Consider the following 22,107-nt stretch of genomic DNA (forward strand, 5'->3'; position numbering starts at 1 on the left):
CATATGCAACCAACAAACATATGAAAAAATGCCTAACACCACTAATTGTTATAGAATGTAAATCAAAACCACAACGAGGTACCATCTCACACCAGTCAGAATGGCTATTACTAAAAAGTCAAAAAATAACAGATGCCAGCAAGGTTGAGGAGAAAAGAAACACTTATGCACTGCTGGTGGGAATGTAAATTAGTTCAACCATTGTGGAAAGCAGTGTAGTTATCTCTCAAAGAACCTAAAACAGAATTACCATTTGATCAAGCAATCCCATTACTGAGTATTTGCCCAAAGGAATATAAATTACTCTACCATAAAGCCACATGCACATGTATGTTCATTGCAGCACTATTCATGATAGCACAGGCATGGAATCAACGTAAATGCCAATCAATGGTAGACTGGGTAAGGAAAACATGGTACAGGTACACCATGGAATAATGAAATCATGTCCTTTGCAGCAACATGGATGGAGCTGGGGGCCATTATCTTAAGCAAACCAGTGCAAGAACAGAAAATCAAATACTCTATGTTCTCACTTATAAGTGGGAGCTAAACATAGAGTACTTACGAACACAAAGAAGGGAACAACAGACACTGGACCCTACTTGAGGATGGAGGGTGGGAGGAGGATGAAGACTGCAAAACTACCTATCAGATATTAGGCTTAATACCTGGTTAATGAAACAATCTCTACACCAAACTCCCATGACACGAAACTTACCTATATGACAAATCTGCACATGTACCCCAGAACCTAAAATAAAAGTTAAATAAATAACTAAATAATAAAACAAATGTTTGGTAGAATTCCATGGTAAAGCCATCAGGTCCTGGGATTTTCTTTGATGCAACACATTTTATTACTGATTCAATCTCCTTACTCATTGCTATGGTTTGAATCTTTGTCCCTTCTAACACTCATGCTGAAACTTAATCCCCAATGTGGCAGCACTGAGCGATGGAGTCTTTAAGAAAGGATTGGGGAAGAAGGTGAAGCAAGATGGTAGAATAGAAGGCTTCACCAATCATCCTGCCCTGCAAGGACACCAATTTAGCAACTATCTACCACATGCACGCACACACACACACACACACACTCAGACACAAACCACCTTCAATAGAAACAAAAATCAGGTGAGCCCTCATAAGTTTATAACACTGAAAGATGCACCAAAGAGGTAGAAAAAAGTCTTGAATCACAGATGTCACCCCTCCCCCATCCTCCAGGAGCAGCAGCATGGTGCAGAGAGCATTTTTGTATGCTGGGGGAGGGAGGGCACAGCAATTGTAAGGTGTTGAACTCAATGCTTTCCTGTTAGAGCAGAAAGAAAAACCAGACCAAACTCAGCTGATGCCCCCTCCCTCCCATATACACACACAGAGGGGGCACTTAAATCAGCCCTAGCTAAAGGGGAATCGCCAATCCCAGAACTTGAGTTCCTGGAAACCTTGCCACTGAGGGCTAAAGTGCTCTGGATGTCTAAGTAAACTTGAAAAGCACTGTAGGCCAGAGAACTGCAACTCTTAAGCAAGTCCTAATGCTGAACTCAGCCCAGAGACAGGGAATTAGGGGTGCACATGACTGACTGAGACACCAGCCGGGGCAGGTAAGGGAGTGCTGGTATCACCTCTCCTCTAACCCCAAGCTGCACAGCTTATGACTCCAAAAGAGACACTTTCTTTCTCCTTGAGGAGAGATGAGGGAAAAGTGGGGAGAACTTTGTCTTGCATCTTGGATATCAGCTCAGCCCCAGCAGGATAGGGTGCCAGTGAGAGCCGTGAGGCCCCCTTTTCAGGCCCTAGCTCCAGGCTGACATTTCTTGACACACTCTGGGCCACAAGGGAACCCACTGCTTTGAAAGAAAAAACCCAGTCCTAGAACAATTCACTACCTGCTAACTGAAGAGCCCTTGGGCTCTGAATAACCAGCAGAGATACCCAATCACTATGTTGAGGGCTTTGGGTGGGCCTCTGAGACTTGCTGGCTTCAGGTACCAGCTCAGCCACAGGTGAGTAGAGTACCAAGCACTCTAGATTCTAGAACTTGGCTCTTGGATGGCATTTCTGGATCTGCCCTGGGCCAAAGGGGAGCCCATTGCCCTGAAGGGTGATTCCCAGGCCAAGCAGCATTCACCACAAGTTGACTTAAGAGCTCTTTGGCTGTAAAGGAACATTGGCAGTAGTCTGGCAGTACTCTCCATGTCCTATGGTGGTGATGGCTATGGTGTGAGCCTCCTCTGCCTTTGGAAAGGGGAGGGAAGAGTGGGAAGAACTGCATCTTGTGGTTTGAGTGCCGGCTTAGCTACAGTACGATAGAACCCCAGGTAGACTTCTAAGGCTTTTTACTCTAATCCCTGACTCCTGTATGACACCTATGGACCCACTAAGGGTCTGAGGATACTTGCGATCCTGAATGGAAGGACATAGGCCTGGTTTGCTTTGCCACCTGCTGATTGCAGAGCCCCAGGGCCTTGAGAGAACATAGGCAGTAACCAGGGAGTGGTTACAGCAGGCCTTGGGTGCGACCCAATTCTGTGCTGGCTTCAAGTCTGACCCAGCACAGCCAGAGTGGTGGTAGCCACAGGGGTGCTCATGTTCCTTCCCCCGCCGCCCCCGCAACGTTAAATGACTCAGAACAGAAACATTCCATTTGTTTGGGAGAAAGTAAAGAAAGAGAAAAGAGTATCTTCCTCGTAATCCAGAGAATTCTTCCAGATCTTGTCTAAGACTATCAAGGCAGTACCTTCATGAGACTGAAGGAACCACAGTGTTACTGGACTTGGAGTGCACCCTAAAACAGATACAGCTTAGATCACAATACCCAAGACATTTCAAATATTTAGAAAGCCTTCCCAAGAAAGACGAGTACAAACAAACCCAGACAGTGAAGACTACAATAAATACCTAACTTCTTAATGCCCAGACACCAAAGAACATCTATAAGCATCAACACCGTCCAGCGAAACATGACCTCACCAAATGAACTACATAAGGCATCACAGACCAACATAAAGAAACAGAGATATGTGACCTTTCAGACAGATAATTCAAAATAGCTGTTTTGAGGCAACTCAAAGAAATTCAAGATAACACAGAGAAGAAATTCAGAATTCTACCAGATAAATTTAATAAAGAGAATAAAATAATTTTAAAAAAATCAAGCAGAAACTCTAGAGCTGAAAAATACAATTGGCACACTGAAGAACACATCAGCATTTTTAATAGCAGAATCAATCAAGCAGAATAAAGCATTAGTGAGCTTAAAGACATACTGTTTGAAAATATGCAGTCAGAGGAGACAAAAAAAGAATAAAAAAGATTAAAGCATGCCTATAAGCTCTAGAAAATAGCTTCGAAAGGGCAAATTTAAGAGTTATTTGTCTTAAAGAGGAGGTAGAGAGAGAGATAGGGGTAGAGAGTTTATTAAAAGGGAAAATAACAGAGAACTTCCCAAACTCAGAGGAAGATATCAATGTGCAAGTACAAGACGGTTATAGAACACTAAGTAGATTCACCCCAAAGAAGACTACCTCAAGGCATATAATAATCAAACTTCAAAAGATCAAGGCTAAAGAAAATATTCTAAAACCAATAAGAGAAAATAAATAACACACAATGGGGCTCCAATATGTCTGGTAGCAGACTTTTCAGTAGAAACCTTACAGGCTTATGCCAGGAGAGAGTGGCATGACATATTTAAAGCACTGAAGGAGTCCAGGCATGGTGGCTCATGCCTGTAATCCCAGCACTTTGGGGGGCCAAAGCAGGAAAATTACTTGAGCTCAGGAGTTCAAGACCAGCCTGCAGAACACAGTGAGATCTCATCTCTACAAAAAAATTAACAAAATTAGTTGGGTGTGGTGGCGTGTACTTGCAGTCTCAGCTGCTCAGATGGCTGAGGTACAAGGATCACTTAGGCCCAGCACATCGAGGCTGCAGTGAGCAGTGATTATGCTACTGTACTCCAGCCTGGGCAATAGAGCAAGACCTTGTCTCAAAAAAATTAAATTAAATTAAATTAAGTTAAATTAAAAATTACTGAAAGAAGAAAACTTACCCTAGAATAGTATATCTGGTGTATATATATATATGATGTATAATCCTTCAAACACAAAGAAGACAGATCTTCCAGACAGAAAATCAATAAAGAAATATTAGACTTAATATCCACTATCGACCAAATGAATCTAAACAATATTTACATAGTTTTCATCCAACAACTGCAGAATACACATTTTTATACACATTTTTTTCCTCAGCATATGAATCATTCTCAAGAATAGATCACATGTTAGGTCACAAAACAAGCCTTAAAACATTCAAAAAATTGAAATAATATCAAGCATCTTCTCTGGCCACAATGTAATAAAACTAGAAATCAATAACAAGATGAATTTTATAAACTAACAAATACATGGAAATTAAACAATATTCTCCTGAATGACCAGTGGGACACTGAAGAAATTAAGGAAATTGAAAAATTTCTTAAAACAAATGATAACAGAAACAAAACATATGAAAACCCAAGGGATACAGCAAAAGCAGTACTAAGAGGGAAGTTTATAGCTATAAGGGTCAATGTCAGAAAAAGAGGAAAAACTTCAAATAAACAATCTAATGATGCATCTTAAAGAATAAGAAAAGCAAAAGCAAACCAAACCCAAAAACCGTATAAGAAAATAAAGAATAAATATCAGACCAGAAATAAATGGAATTGAAATGAAGAGAACAATACAAAAGATCAATGAAACAAAAAGTTGGTTTTTGAAAAGTTAAACAAAAGTGACAAGCCTTTAGCCATACTAAATAAGAAAAAAAGAAGATCCAAAAAAATAAAATCAAAAATGAAAAAGGAGACATTACAACTCTTACTACAAAAATTCAAAGAATCATTAATGGCTACTATGAGCAAGCTTATGTCAATAAATTAGAAAACCTAGAAGACATGGATGAATTCCTAGACACATGCAACATACCAAGATTGAACCAGGAAGAAATCCAAACCTGAAGAGACCATTAAGAAACGAGACTGAGGCTGTACTAAAAAGGCTCCAAGTAGACAAAACCCCACCTTCACCGCTGAATGCTACCAAACATTTAAAGAAATAATACCAGTCCTACTGAAACTATTCTGAAAAATAGAGGAGGAGAGAATACTTCTAAACTCACCCGTGAGGTCTGAAAAATAAAGGAGGAGAGAATACTTCTAAACTCATCCATGAAGCCAGTTTTATCCTGATACCAAAACCAGACAAAGACACACCAAAAAAAAAAAAAAAAAGTCAATATATCTGATGAATATTGATGCAAAAATCCTCAGAAAACTATGAGCAAACCAAATTCAACAATATATTAGAAAGATTATTCATCATGATCAAGCGGTATTTATCTCTCAGATGCAAGAATGGCTCAGCATAAACAAATGAATCAGTGTGATACATTACACCAACAGAATGAGGACCAAAAACATATGATCATTTCGATTGATGCTGGGAAAGCATTTGACAAAATTCAACATCCCCTCATGATAAAAACCCTCAAAAAGCTGGATATAGAAGGAATATACCTCAACAGAATGAAAGCCATATATGACAGACACACAGCTAGTATAATACTGAATGGGGGAAAACTGAAAGCCTTTCCTCTAAGATCTGGAGCATGGCAAGGATTCCCACTTTCACCACTGTTAGTGAACACAGTACTGGAAATCCTAGCTAGAGCAATCAGACAAGAGAATGAAATAAAGGGCATCCAAATTGGAATGAAAGAAGTCAAATTATCCTTGTTTGCAGATAATATAATTTTATATTTGGAAAAACCTAAAGAAACCACCAAAAACTTTTAGAGCTGGTAAACAAATTCAGTCACGTCTCAGGGTAGAAAATCAGCATACAAAAATCTGTAGTATTTCTATATGCCAACAGTAAACAATGTGAAAAAGAAATCAAAAAAGTAATCCCACATACAATAGCCACACATAAAATTAAATACCCAGGAATTAACTCAACCTAAGAAGTGAAAGATCTCCATAATGAAAACTATAAAACACCGATGAGAGAAATGGAAGAGGACACCAAAAAATGGAAAGATATTCCATATTCATGGTTTGGAAGAATCAATATTGTTAAAATGTCCATCCTACCCAAAGCAATCTAAGATTCAATGCATTCCCTATCATATCCCTACTGATGAATAGGACATTCTTCACAGAAATAGAAAAAACAATTCTAAAATTTATGTAGAACCACAAAAGACCCAGAATAGCCAAAGCTATCCTAAGCAAAAAGAACAAAACTGGAGGAACCACATTACCTGACTTCAAATTATTCTGCAGAGTTATAGTAACCAAAACCGCATGGTATTGGCATAAAAACAGACATATAGACCTATGGAATAGAACAGAAAACCCAGAAACAAACCAGAAATCTTCAGCAAACTCATTTTCAACAAATGTGCCAAAAACATACACTGGGGAAAAGACAGTCTTTTCAATAAATGGTGCTCAGAAACTGGATATCCATACTCAGAAGAATGAAACTAGACCCCTATCTCTCATCGTATACAAAAATAAAATAGAAATAGATTAAAGACTTAAATCTAAGACCTCAAACTATGAAACGACTACAAAAAAAATACTGGAAAAACTCTTCAGAACATCAGTCTGGTCAAAAATTTCTTCAGCAATACTCCACAGGCAAAGGCAACTAAAGCAAAAATGTACAAATGGGGTCACATCAAGTTTGAAAGTTCTGCACAGGAAAGGAAATAATCAACAAAGTTAAAAAACAACCCACAGAATGGAAGAAAATATTTGCAAATTACCCATCTAACAAGAGATTAATAACCAGAATATATAAGGACCTCAAACATCTTTATAGAAACAAATCTAATAATCCAATCAAAGATGGACAAGAGATTTGAATAGACATCCCTCAAAAGAAGGTATATAAAAGACAAACAGGCATGTGAAAAGGTGCTCAACATCATTGATCATAAGAGAAATGCAAATCAAAACTACAATGAGATATCATCTCACACGAGTTAAAATGGCTTTTATCTAAAAGACAGGCAATAATGAATGCTGACAAGGATGTAGAGAAAAAGGAGCCCTCATACACTGTTGGTGGGAATTTAAATTAGTATGACCACTGTGGAGAACAGTTTGGAGGTTCCTCAAAACACTAAAAATAGAGGTATTATAGAATCCAGCAATCCCACTGCTGGGTACACCCCCAAAAGAAAGGAAATCAGTATATTGAAGAGGTATCTGCACTACCATGTTTGTTGCAGCACTGTTCACAATAGCTAAGATTTGAAAGCAACCTAAGTATCCATCAACAGATGAATGGATAAAGAAAACATGGTACATATACACAATGGAGTACTTTTCGGTCATTAAAAAGAATAAGATGCTGTCATTTGCAACAGTGTCGATGGAACAGGAAGTCATTATGTTAAGTGAAATAAGCCAGCACAGAAAGACAAACATCACATGTTCTCACTGATTTGTGGTATCTAAAACTCAAAACAATTGAATTTCTGGACATAGAGAGTAGAATGACAGTTACCAGAGGGTGGGAAAGGCAGTGGGGATGTAGGGGTATGTGGGAATGGTTAATGGGTACAAAAAAAAAGAGAAAGAATTAATAAAACCTACTATTTGATAGCACAACAGAGTAACTATAGTTAATAATAACCTAATTGTACATTTTAAAACAACTAAAAGAATGAATTGGATTGTTTATAACACAAAGGGTTAATGCCTAAGGGGATAGATACCCCATTCTCCATGATATGATTATTACGCATTGCATGCCTGTATCAAACTCGTGTATCCCATAAATATATACACCTACTGTGTACCCAGAAAATTTATCTTAAAAACAAAATAAATAATAAATAATTTTTTAAAATAAAATAAAATACAATCATAAAGACTTTAACAATGTAAAGAAAAGTAAAATCAGTGAGGACTGCTGTAATCCAGGAATCTGGAAGAGCAACAGCACAAAAGAATAAAAGGAAAGATGGAAATAAAAATAAATAAATTAATTAAATTAAATTAAAATACAGGCCGGGCACGTTGGCTCAAGCCTGTAATCCCAGCACTTTGGGAGGCCGAGACGGGAGGATCACGAGGTCAGGAGATCGAGATCTCCTGGCTAAAACGGTGAAACCCCGTCTCTACTAAAAAAAATACAAAAAACTAGCCGGGCAAGGTGGCGGGCGCCTGTAGTCCCAGCTACTCCGGAGACTGAGGCAGGAGAATGGCGTAAACCCGGGAGGCGGAGCTTGCAGTGAGCTGAGATCCGGCCGCTGCGCTCCAGCCTGGGCGACAGAGCGAGACTCTGTCTCAAAAATAAATAAATAAATTAATTAATTAATTAAAAGACAATAAATTTCTGTACCCCCTTGACCTTGCTAATTTAAAACATACTCTGAGGAAACAGTTCTCTATTTTTATCTATTATGTTTGGACAGCAGGAAAGTTAATTTCCATAAAATAGAGTAAATCTGGTGAAAGGTCTTTAGTGTATTTAATCTAAATGGAATAGTTTCTATTTATCATTTTTTTCTAGGGTATATTCTTCCAAACATAAGAAATTTTAGTGTAAATGCTTTGAGGGCTTAATCTTATATGCAGGCAATTTAATAGAGTTTCAGGAATCTCTGTAGAAAATCTAGAGGCACATAGAAACTCTGGTATTTGGTTGATTTTTAAGTTTGAAAATAAATACAACTGTTTCTCTAAATTTTTTTGTCTTTTTCCCAGTGGGTTTTTTACATGTATCTGAAAGGGCTTCTGAGAGTTACTTTTTTTTTTTTTTTTTTTTTTTGCCTTTGAGTTTCATTGATGATGCTTTTTAGTCTCTTATAGGTCTTTCTGTGAATGAGAAAAGTTAGAATTTTGATTTCTTTTGTAAGCCTCTTCTTTCCACAAATACCATGACTGCTTTCTGGCCAAAATGGGAAATTCCCAGACTTTTCTCTTAGATATTTTGGGACATCCTGCCCTCAGGAAAAAGCAGGAAAACAAACCACTAGTTTGGGGGTAATTTCTGGTCACCAATTCCAAATTATATCGAGTGATACCACAGTAGTTTAATATAAGCTAAACAGAGATGGAATTTCTTCTTGGCCATTCAGCTGAGGACCCCACTCTGTGGGGTCTAACCTAAAAGAGTAATCTGATTTTTCTCAGGTACACATGGTAAGGGTTAACAGACAGGCAAAAAATATAGTCAGACTCATCCGACAGTCTCTACCGGAAAATACAAAGCATTTCTGAGCTCAAGTGTGGAGCAATGGTGTCTTTGGGCAGTAGATATGGAAAAAAATCTGAAAGTACAGCCATGTGCGAATTCAGCCCACATCCTATATTCCACCTCCATTCTTCCTAGGATCTTACAAACAATGCCAAATTGTTTCACAAGAATGACCAGACTCAAAAGTTTTAAACAAGTGTGCCATTTATTAGAACTGCTTTTCAGAAAGAAAAGAGAACATCCATCAGCCAGGGACTGGGAACCACTCCACTCATTGCCTAATAAAATTACAAGCTTTATTTTATAACTTAACACACCCCCAAAATCCCTAAAATTTGTCTTGATGAGCACTGCTGAAAGTGAAACTTGAGGAGAATAAATAAGAGAAACTGATGCTATGCTGGGGAGAAGGTGGACCTTATAAAATAGCAAACTTCAAAGATGATATTTGATGGGAGCACTAGTAACAATCAAAATAAATATGGACAAATATACATTTTTAAACAAAGAAAATCACAATTACTTGTTGAGAAGAACAACATGAAGATCCCTAAAAGAATAAAAATGTACCTTTGAGGGAATAAAACTGTAAGTATTTCTTAATTAGTTGAATTTTTTCAATTTAAGTATAGTGAATCTTCTACTTTTAATTATGCAAATGTTGATTTCATCAGTAAACTGAGATCAATTTGAGAATTGAAACTAAAAACACATTTTAATGATTTGGATGTGGTGACCTGAGATAGATTAGAGAAACAAGAATGATTCCCTAGTTTGTGAATTAAGCAACAAGACAAGTTGTGGGTGTGAATTACCGAGGATAGGATGATGACAGAAAAGCTGGGTAAACAGATTTGGAGTTACTTTTTGGGACATTTTGAGCCTGAAATGGGCTGAGTAATCCAAGAGAATAGAACAAACATGTAATTCAATATGTAAGTCAGAGAACGAGACAAATCCTGCTGACTTCATATTCGTGTTTCTTTCTCAAATACACGTGGAGCCAGGGAAATGGCAATCTGCACCTTAAACCTGAAATTCACAACTTTTCTTCTCCAAATACTGCCAAAGGAGAAAGTCTAGAAACATTATATCTCAACTATGCTACTGAACCCAACGCCAATACTTTCTTCCAAATTAAAAAAATTTTTTTCTTTTCTTTTTTTGTTTTTTGAGACAGAGTCTCACTCCATCACCCAGGTTGGAGTGCAGTGGCACCATCTCAGCTCACTGTAACCTCCGCCTCCCAAGTTCAAGTGATTCTCATGCCTCAGCCTCCTGTAAAATTTGTTTCCTTGTCATGCTACTTGGGCCAGCAAACTTATGCATTCCTTCTTGAAACCTGGCTTCTGTCAAAACCCCACCCTCTGCTAACAAACATCTCTAAATGTCAATGAAAATCTTTACTATATGAACATTAAAGTTTCACACCGGGCTTTTAAGCTTCATGCAAATTAAAAGTCACACATATAAACTGGTCATTTAGTGCACAGCCTTGGATCCATTGGTTTGGGCTGGGATTGTCATTGATCTAAGAAACAATGAGCAAATGCCAGCAAAGTATATATGAAAAAATAATAGAGAGAGAAAGTAGTGAAAATGTCAAAGAAATATTACAGGGCAGATGGCAGAAGAAGAAACTCCAAAAATGACTAAGAAAGAACACCCAGAGACCAGAAGCCAAGGCAAAAAAAAGGGGGGGTTTCAAAGGATTGAGAAATGTTGTAAAACACTAGCTAAAGGCAAAGCAGATGGTAAAATGTAAAGAATGCTTACATTTTCAACAAGAAAGGCACTGGCAACCAAATGCAAGGCCATTTCAGTGGAGTGATGGCACAAAAAACAGATTTCTCTTAGTTGAGGTAAAATTGGGACTCTAGAACTTGGAGAACTTAGTTGGGAACACTAGCTCTAGAAGTCTGGATCCAAACAGAGGGAGAAATGAGACACTGGCCATAGAAGAGGAGTATATATAACACAATGAAAATGTCTTAGCATTTCAAGTACTAGTTGTGAACTAAGTTTGAACTTGGGGGACAATATTCCTCAATTCTCAGGAATGAATGGACATCAAGCACAGTGTCCGGCCTCTGTGCAAAATCCCTTTCCAGCACCATAACCACTAACCTCTGTCCCACATCCAGAAATGGTCCTTCAGCCTCAAAGCAGGAAGAATGCCTAGTGACAAGGCTGTTTATTCCACTTTCCACTTAGAAAATTTTACCCTAGTTTGTCCAACAAATCTCTATACTCACTTTCATCCCTCTGTCTTGTTCTGGTTCTTCCTGGGGACTCATCATTATGGCAAACATACCAGGTTAGTTCTCTGGATATCAAACGCAGCTCAATTGTCTCTATCCTCAGCCTACAAGGTTTACTTGGAGGACTTGATCCCTCCACATGTTCACAGGAGCATCCAGACTCAATACAGTTGTCATCTTCCCTCTGCAGCCACCAGAATGGTGTCAAAACAGAACAGAAATGTGACCTTCTCCTTTCTCAGCATACCTGTATTGAGTGACGCCACTATCTTACTGGCTTTATTAGCCAGTGCCCATTCCTATACTCCATAGCTTCCCAACTCTCAGCTTACTCTCTCCAGACCAATGATGACTACCCACAGACGAAAGACACACACACAAGAAGGAATGCATTTTTTATAGGGAAAGCATTCCAGAATGGAGGAGAAGTTACTACAGAGGAGGTGACGTTGGTGATATTCAAATGTGAGAGTAGCTTGAACTGTTTGCAACTGACAAGTTGGAGTTAGAGTCGTAATTCTCCTTCACATTCTTAGAACTGGTTATTTTCACAGAAAGTTTCAGGCAGCACTTTTGATCATTTGGGCAGGTTAAGTATTGGATTTCATATTCTCTGCAGGTGTTTCTGCATATGCCTTGGTAAAGCTCACATGGATTCCAAGGCTCTCGGCTCTTGCCATTGTGGGATCTGAACAGGCCACCTGGGAAAGACATAGCCATGTTTAGTTTCCATGCAGCAGTGACAATAGGTTGACAAAGCATGATTTAAAGGAACACGCCCTAAGAATATTAAGGGTACAAGATCTGGAATCAAAACTACCTAAATTCAAATCTGGGCTCTGCCATTTACCATCTCTCCCTCTTCAAGCAAGTTACTTCAGCTCTCCAGTCCTCCGTTGCATCATCTTCACAATGAGCAAAATAATAGAGCCAAGTTCCTAAGGTTTTAGTAATGACTAGGTTAGTGTATATAGTATTTTCAGAAAAGCATCTGGCACATAACAAGTAATTGAGTATTAGATGGTGTTGTTGATATGAAAGTCTTCTCCTGAGAGTATGAAGTTTCAAAGAATGCCACTGCGAGCACATATGTCCCCAAGTGCCTGCAGAGATCTGTGCCCCTCACACACAGCTAATCAGAGGCAGCCAGGATCTACTCTGAGATAGCACACAAATATTTAAGCCAGTGTGCATGCATGCCTTTATCCTCTGAAACATAGGCACAAACAAGTACTACACTTGTCTCTCTTTGTACATTGGCCTTACAGAAACAGGTACTGTGCATACACGGGCAGCATACTAGCATATACACAGACCCATGTATACAACCCACTTTATTCACAGATCCACATTCTCACATAAATTGAGCATGTGTGCTCACTGTACAAACCTCCACCATGCACTTTCCACATATTGCTAATCCAGGTGTGTACATGAGTGAACTTAAGCTCTTTGCCTGAAAATACCCCAGTGACAAAGTTCCTGACACTTAATCAGCATTATATAAATATTAGTCATCAATAGTATTACTTACCTATTTAATGTTCTACAGACAAAGGAGCAATTAGAAAGAAATATTAACAATCGCTACCATGTACTGTGGTATGGTCCAGCATCAGCCACGTACAGGCATTTTACAAATGATAGCTCACTGAACCTCATAAAAACCTGCTGTTATCTTCACTCTTTGATGAAGACACTGAGGCTCAAAGAGATGCTTTGTTTTGTCTGCATTCTCACAGCTTATACTTGATCAAACCAGTGTTCAATTTCTGGTCTACATGACATCAAGCCCATGCTCTTTTCTGTGTCACATTGCCTCTCTGTGATAGGGTTTCCAGGAGAAGATGGCATCATCCTTCATCATGTCTACACACATTCAAGGACCTTTTCAACCATCCCCCTGCGCCCTCATTCCACACCCATTTATGAACACTCACTCCGTGTCAGGCCATGGACTCAGTGCTAAGTAGATAGAGGTCTCCAATTAATCAAATTTATTCACTATTAACATTAATAAAAATGGGACAAAGCAAGTATAATATTTCTTGCAGGGAAAAAAATGAATACTTTGCTAATTTTTAGATTAGAGAAAGTAAAATGCCCAATTTTAGGTGAAGTTGGAGAATGGGAAGAGAAATAAAGAAGAGGGAAATGCCTCCATGGCAGATATCCCATAACATTTGGGTACTGGTGTGTGTATAAACTGCCCTAGGAATCCAGAGAGGGATCTCAACTGCTCCAACACCAACCAGCCTGCTGGTCAACCAGAGGAAGGAGGTTGAAAATGATGCTGATTCATCCATGCTCCAGCACGATGACATCACTGTGTTTCCCACCTTAATCTTCACCCTTATCATGGGACCTGCATGCTCTCTCTCTCTCAGCACCATTATACTTATGGGAGAAGAAGATCTGCAGAGGGCCTCCCCCAAGTGACATCCACACTGTTCTGGCTAACACCTGACCTCTAGGACTTTTCCTTTCTACCAAACACACTGGAGGGCAGTTGGAGACCCAAGAGCTCCTGTCTGCAGTCACTGGAGGGATGGATAGAAACATAGATACCAAGAATAAGCAATGGGCAAACTGCCTTTTCCTCATTCTCTCCACATGGAAAGTGGGTCAAGGCCAGCCCAAGAGGATTCTGCCTACAGTGACTCAACAAATAAATTTTTTAAATAAAAATAAAGATTTTTGTCATAGATAGTTACAGTTTCCTACTCCTACTTTTCTAACCTTAGATCGCCCTGCATCGTCACAAATTTTGACACCCACATCAAATTAATGTAAACTTTAATAATCTCTCCATCTTCCAACTGAAGTCACAGAGGACCAACTTTTGCATGTCGGCATAGTCTCTGGCCCTCTGCACAATGCTATATTTTAACTCTCTGGACCTAGTCTCTCTATGTCAGAAAATGAGAATGGGAGAGTTCGCACCAAATCAGAAAGTCTCCACTGTGTTTGTGAAAAAGGAAGTTAATAAGATGTCATACTTCATAATAACCTGGGAAATTTTTAAGTATATTCATACCAAGTCTCTAGAATTTCTGATTCAGTATATCTAAGGAGATGCCAGAGCAAGGGTGCTTTGCAAGAGTTCCCCGGAAAATACTAATGGGCTCCTGTTCGCAGCGAAAGCCACAATTCTGCCTGGCCTTCTCACATTCAGCTATAGACATTGCCCAGCTCATGTTTCCCCACTGGAAGTGTTTCAAAAGCAAGTTAAAATATCTTAAGTCAAAAAACAAAAGATATGCTCTGGACCTTTTTAAAAATTCCATTCCGAGCCAGAATCAATGTGATATATTATTTCTCTGCCTGCTGTGCAACCAAACATGATCCTCTCCCATCTAATTTCTAAGGTTCTTCCTACTCATATACGTTTATTAGCCATGATTCATTACATATTCATTCATTCAATAAGAATTTGCTAAAGCCTACTCTATTCAACACACTCAGCTCAACATCAGAAATGTGTAGATTTAAAAGACAAGATCTTGGCTTTCAAACAGTTTAATTTCATATGCACACATTTGGGAGGATGAAAAGAAAAATTTGTTTGGATTGCCCTAATAGAAGAGGTTGTCCAGAACTGTTCCTGCTCCTAAATTCTGCCAAGTAAAATTACTCAATAATTACTAAGGAAGCTACACTATGTACAACTCTTGAAGCATAGAGTGCTGTCTTTGTTTTTGTTGTTGTTGCTTCTTGCAAACCCACCTGTGGTTTCTACCACCATTAGAAATGAGAACTGAGCTTTACTGAGCATGAGAACAAGTGTCTCTAGAACAAGGGGATAAAAGAAGCTGAGAAATAAGGAGGAGAATGTGAAATAGAAGGAATACGGGAAAAGAAAGGAGGAAAGGAAGAAGAAAAACAGAGGGAGAAAAAAGGGGAAGAGTAGGAGAAACCTCTAAATCAGATGAATCTGAACTCACTGTCAAGAAAGGAAGAACAATCTTGGTTTTCTATAGAAGAACTGAAACTGCTGCCATATCTCTCTGTATATGCCAAGATTTGACAGGAGACACTTCCGAACATTCCAGTCTCCTGATTTCCTCTATCCTAGCCATCCACAGTCACATCCGTTGTTCTTCAGTGCCCTTGAAAATCACACTTAAAAAACTTTCTTCAGAATTTGAAAATAATACTGGACATTTTTCATCCAATGTTTATTCTCCCCTTTTCTTTATTTAAACCGCTTTGTTGAAGTATGATTGGCACACAAAAAGCTATACATATTTAATTTATACATTTTGATGAGTTTGGAGATAAGCATACATTACACCCACAAAACCATCATCACAATCTATGCCATAAACCTATCCACCCCTAAAAGTTTTCTCCCACCATCTTATTTAATTATTATTTTTTATATATCAAATCTTATTTTAGAACACTTAACTGAAATCCACTCCCTTAGTAATTTTTGAAATGTCCATCACAGTACTGTTAACTATAGGAACTGTGTTGCACAGTAGATTTCTAGAACATATTCATGAGAGTATAGTGTCTTCAATAAATGTATTGGGAAAACTAGATACCTACATGCAAAATAATAAAATTGGATATTTGTCTTACACCATACACAGAAACAAATTCAAAATGGATTAAAGATTTAAATCTAAGACCATAAAACTCTTAGAAGAAAACATAGAGAAAAACTTCTTGACATTGGCCTTGGGAAGGATTTTCTGAATATGACACCAAAAGCACAGGCAACAAAAGCAAAAATAAACAAGTGGATTGCAGCAATCTAAAAAGTTTCTAAACAGCAAAGGAAACAGTCTACAAAATGAAGACACAACCTACAGAATGGGAGAAAATATTTGCAAACCATATATCTGAGAAAGAGTCAATATTCCCCTTATTTCAATAGCCATAGCCGTGCTGTGATGAATCCAACTGTCTTACTCAAGCTTAATCACCCCCAAACCCAGGCTAAAGCAATCCCTGCCCAGATAAACCTCACATACCCACAACTGAATAAGATACCCACTTTAGGCAAACACTAACCACAACTCAAGCCGTATCTCTTCTAATAACCACCCAAAGCCCAGTTGCAAAACATACAAACATAACACTATCCAAGCCACCCAACCCCAATTCACAGCATCAATCTAAAACACAGCCCAACTACAAATCTCTCTATACCCCATCTCCCACTTGCACCAACTCTACCCCCAGCTCCCTTCAAGAAAAAATACCATCTCCTCTCTACACTACACCAAAACATCTGTTCAGCCCAACCTATAAATACAATTATTCACCCCATGCTCATCCCCACTCACTTTTTGGATATTACCCTATATCTAAGGTCTTACAACCTCCCCACCTCAACTCCCTATCCAACTCCAAACTGCTATACCCCTCCTACGGCTCCTCAACTTGCACACAGTCTCTCACCTAACTCATGAATTAAGCCCCCACCCCAATGACAGCACTACCTAAAATGTTCCATGCTTAGACTGTCCACTATGTCAAGAACAACAACCTCTTAAATTTGTCTTGGCAAAGCAGAACCAGGGGAGATCTTTACATGGAATTAACCTTGGGAGTAACATCTGTGACCCATCTGAGACCAGAAAAGGCTTTAGGTGTTGCCCACCATATGTGAGTAGGAGTCACTGCAGAGGTCACCAAGATACCAGTACCACACACAAGACCCCAGAACCTTTGAGAGAGGCCTGAGTTACCTGGAGTCTTTTGAGCCAGGATCATAAGGATGGCAATGGTCATTAAACAGGGCTTCATGACTGACATGTTCCAACAGAATGAAAGGCTGTGTTGCAGGTGACCGAACAGAGATCATTGTAGCAGAGCAGTAGCCCGCCTTTATTAGTTTTGGAAATGGATCAGGGTTGTGTGCAGTGAACTAAAAGGGATGGGAGATAACCGAGGTCAGGCAGAAGGACAACATGTATCACTTATCTGAGCTTGATACTCTATGTAAGTGTGGGAGACTTGCCAGCAGTGCTCATGCCTGGGTGGGTCTTCCTTCCCATTAAGAAACAAAGACAAATTAGAGCCAGTTGGCATTTTGTGCGAAACAAATTTGAATTAATGAATCAACCAAGCAAGCAAGCAAACTTGAAAGACTTATAAACAATTGGATAAGAAATAAGCACGTGTATACCTATGTGACGCACATGTGTACCTATGTAACAAACCTGCATGTTCTGCACATGTACCCCAGAACTTAAATTGTAAAAAAATAAATAATTATTTTTAACTATAGTCACCATGCTATCCCCATAGAACACCAGAACTTATTCCTCATATCTAACTGAAAGTTTGTACCCAAGAACCAATGTCTCCCCTTTCCCCATCCACCCTCCCTCGAGGCTCTTGTAACAACCATATTAATCTCTACATCTATAAGTTCAACTTTTTTAGATTCCATATCTAAGTGAGATCATACAATATTTGCTTGTCTGCGCCTGCTTTATTTCACTTCACATAATGTCTTCTAGGTTCATTCATATTATTGCAAATAGCAGAATTTTCTGTTTTTTAAAGACTGAATAGTACTCCAGTATCTATAGTTAATAATAATGTAAAGAGCTAAAAGAAAGATTTTTAAGGCCGGGCGCGGTGGCTCAAGCCTGTAATCCCAGCACTTTGGGAGGCCGAGATGGGCGGATCACGAGGTCAGGAGATCGAGACCATGCTGGCTAACACGGTGAAACCCCGTCTCTACTAAAAAATACAAAAAACTAGCCGGGCGCGGTGGCGGGCGCCTGTGGTCCCAGCTACTCGGGAGGCTGAGGCGGGAGAATGGCGTGAACCCGGGAGGCGGAGCTTGCAGTGAGCTGAGATCCGGCCACTGCACTCCAGCCTGGGCGACAGAGCGAGACTCCGTCTCAAAAAAAAAAAAAAAAAAAAAAGAAAGATTTTTAAATGACCTCATCACAAATACATAATAAATATTTGAGGTGATGGACATGCTGATCTCTCAATTAATTGATCCCTTTAGTATTATACAATGACCTTCTTTGTCTCACTTTGTGATTTTTTACTTAAAATCTATTTTTTTGTGTGGTAGGAAAAGCTGTTCCTGCTCTTTTCTGGTTTCTTTTTCCATGGAACTTCTCTTTCCATCCCTTAACTTTCAGCCTATGTGTTTCCTTAAAAGTGAAATGAGTCTCTTGTAGGCAAAATATAGTCGAGTCATTTTAAAAAATCAATTTAGCCACTCTATGTCTTTCAGTTGACAAACTGAACCCATTTACATTCAAAGTAATTATTGATAGGCAAGGACTTGCTTTTGCCGTTTTGTTCATTCCTTTCTGGTTATTTTATACATCCTTTGTTCCTTTCTTCCTCTTTTGTAATCTTCCTTTGTGATTAGATTATTTTCTACATTAGAATGCTTTGATTCCTTTCTTCTTATCCTTTGTGTATCTACTGTTAGTTTTTCCTTTGTGATTACTATAAGTGTTACACAAAACATACATTGTTATAACTGGCTGTTTAAAGCTGATAATCACTTAACTTTGGTTGTAAAATATGATTCTACATTTTTATTCTCTCTCTCCTGATAATTTATGTTTCTGATGTCACAATTTACTTTTTATATTGTGTATATTCCCTATCAGGTTATTGTAACTTATTATTTTTTAATAGGTTTGTCTTTTGTTTTATACTCAATATGTTAGTGACTTATCATCATCTTTACAGTATTAGAGTATTCTGAATTTGTGTACTTACTTCTACCAGTGAGTTTTATACTTGAACATGTTTTCATTTTAGTTATTAACATCCTTTTCTTTCAGCTTGAAAGTTTTCCTTTAGCATTCTTTGTTAGACTGGCCTGGTAGAAATGAACTCTCTCAGATTTTGTTTGTCTGTGAAAGCCTTTATCTTTTCTTCATTTCAGAAGCAGAGCCTTGCTCAGTAAAATATTTTTATTTGGAAGCTTGTTTCCTTCAGCATTTTGAATATATTATCTCACTCTCCTGACCTGTAACGCTTCAGTGGAGAAATTCACTGACAGCTGTATTGAGTCTTTCTTGTATGTGATATGCTTCTTTTCTCTTGCTTTTTTCAGAATCCTTTTTTCTTCCTGATTTTTGATAGCTTGATTATAATGAGTCTTGACTAATTGGTCTGGAGAAATCAGTATTTATGGCAGCCATAGCGGTATGAAATGCATTTCTTAAATAATAAGACCTGAAAGTCAAAATTATTCCTTCATCCACGGGCTGTAAATGCATGTTGTGTTGGCCAGCATAAAGCCAACATTAATCTCCTTTTACATCTTCATCAGAGGTGTTGGGTACTAGGTACATTGCCATTGATCAGTGACATTTTGAAAGAAATCTTTTTCTCAGCAGTAAGTCTCAACAGTGGGCTTAAAATATTCAGTAAACCATGCTGTAAACAGATGTGCTGTCATCCAGACTTCATTGTTCCATTTTTGGAACACAGGCTATAGGTTTAGCATAGTTCTTAAGGACCCTAGGATCTTTGAAATGGTAAATGAACATTAGTTTCAACTTTAAGTCACCAGTTGCATAAGCCCCTAACAAGAGAGTCAGCCTGTTGTTCAAAGCTTTTAAGCCAGGCATTGACTTCTCTTCTCTAGCTATGAAAGTGCTAGATGGCATCTTCTTACAATAGAAGGTCATTTTGTCTACATTGAAAATCTGTTGCTTAGTGTAGACACCCTCATCAATAATCTTAGCTAGATCTCCTGAATAACTTGCTGCAGCATCTACATCAGCATTTTCTACTTGACCTTGAATTTTTTTCAGAAGGTTGTTTTATAACTTTATTTGGTGTATTTGATGATCAACAGTTCTTATCCACATTGACTTTCCGTAGATTTTTGAAAATGGTAACAGGTACGTAGGTAACCAAAGTATAGAGCTTGTTCGGTGAATCTTCATCCTCATTACATTTTCTAGACAACTGTACATGGACATGGTATGTGACATTCCTTATTCCTTCAGCCCAAACAGCTTTGTTGAACCTGATATCAATCCACACATTTGGAGACCCCATCTCTTCATGGAAAATTTCTGGATCTTGTTGAGTGCCTGAGGGACACACTTTTTGTTTTTATTTTTTTTAATTAAACTTTAAGTTCTAGGGTACATTTGCACAACATGCAGGTTTGTTACATATGTATACATGTGCCATGTTGGTATGCTGCACCCACTAACTCATCATTTACATTAGGTGTTTGTCCTAATGCTATCCCTCCCCGCTCCCCTCACCCCAAGACAGGCCCTGGTGTGTGATGTTCCCCACCCTGTGTCCAAGTGTTCTCATTGTTCAGTTCCCACCTGTGAGTGAGAACATGCGGTGTTTGGTTTTCTGTCCTTGCGATAGGTTGCTCAGAATGATGGTTTCTAGCTTCATCCACGAGGGACACACTTTTTCAAGTTCACTCCATGGATGCACAATGTCGATGGCGTACTTTCAGGTCACCACCTCACTGATGGCAATCTGTCTTCATGAGGTGATAGAGGTTGATGTTCTCACAAACATAAAAGCAGGCAAGCAGTAGTACTCACCTATTACACAAACTTTTAAATTAGCCATATCTTTATATAGATATAGTCAATATCTATACTGATAGCAAATATGTGTTTGGGACATGTCATATTACAGACCAAATTTGGAAGAACAGAGGCTTTCTAACATTAATGAGAACTAAAATATCACACAGAAATTGACTGATTTATTAGAGTCATTGCAATTTCCCCAACAGATTTATGTTCGTTGTAGAACTCATAGACAAGATGAAACATCTAAATAAATTTACATGAAAATAGCTACTAAGATTTGGACTGGGGAAACTGAAGTCCCATCACATCTATGGGGAGTCCTATTCATGGTTTCAGAAATATGAAACTCCCCCCAGATTAGAAAATTAGACATCAAGGAGAGCTAAAAAGAACACCATAGAAAATATGGGAATTACCCAATGAGATATTCCTGAACTGGTTTTTCATGCCATCCAACCAGCAATATCCCTTAAACAAAAGGAATATACTGAAAATCTTGGAATCTTACCACTCCTGTAATAAGGTCAAATAATTCGGTAAATAATATGAGCATGTTCTGTGTGTCAGCAAATTCCTTTACAGGGAATACCTAAGGCAAGCCAAGGAAGCCCACTCAGGCCAAAGTTCCTAGGACCCGGTGACAAATGAATATTATAGAGCTTCGGTCATCACAAGCTAAGAAATACTCTTTAGTATGATGCCTGGGTGGCCAGAAGTATTTGCTTTGGCTCAAGCAAGTGCTCAAATGGTGATCAAGGCCTTACTAAATTATGACATCCCAGTCTTTGGAATTCCTGAACATGGAGAATCTGACACGGGAAATCACTTTTCCTGTGGCAAATCAGGGGCTCAGTAAAAACCTACAAATACCAATAATTTATGCTTCCTATCATCCCCAGTTTTCTGGACAAACGGAACAAATGAAACTTACTCTAAGGAATTATTTGGCTAAACTATGCCAGGTGCAGTGGCTTACACCTGTAATCCCAGCACTTTGGGAGGCCGAGGTGGACAGATCACTTGAGACCAGGAGTTTGAGACCAGCCTGGCCAACATGGT

The 22,107-nt window shown here is 38.6% G+C and overlaps 1 protein-coding gene across 1 annotated transcript; it reads right to left on the reverse strand.

Moving 5' to 3' along the window:
* Positions 1 to 8,814: 8,814 nt before the first annotated feature.
* Positions 8,815 to 17,721, reverse strand: DEFB116 (defensin beta 116). The gene is made up of 2 exons (XM_003904911.5): positions 17,230 to 17,721; positions 8,815 to 12,228 (listed from the first exon to the last, which is right to left on the reverse strand). Exons 1-2 carry the CDS (start codon positions 17,294 to 17,296, stop codon positions 11,987 to 11,989), a joined length of 309 nt encoding a protein of 102 aa, XP_003904960.1. The 5' UTR covers positions 17,297 to 17,721; the 3' UTR covers positions 8,815 to 11,986.
* Between the last annotated feature and the right edge of the window lie 4,386 nt (positions 17,722 to 22,107).

The sequence above is a fragment of the Papio anubis genome, chromosome 16 (assembly GCF_008728515.1).
Source record: "Papio anubis isolate 15944 chromosome 16, Panubis1.0, whole genome shotgun sequence".
In the NCBI taxonomy this organism is placed as follows: domain Eukaryota; kingdom Metazoa; phylum Chordata; class Mammalia; order Primates; family Cercopithecidae; genus Papio; species Papio anubis.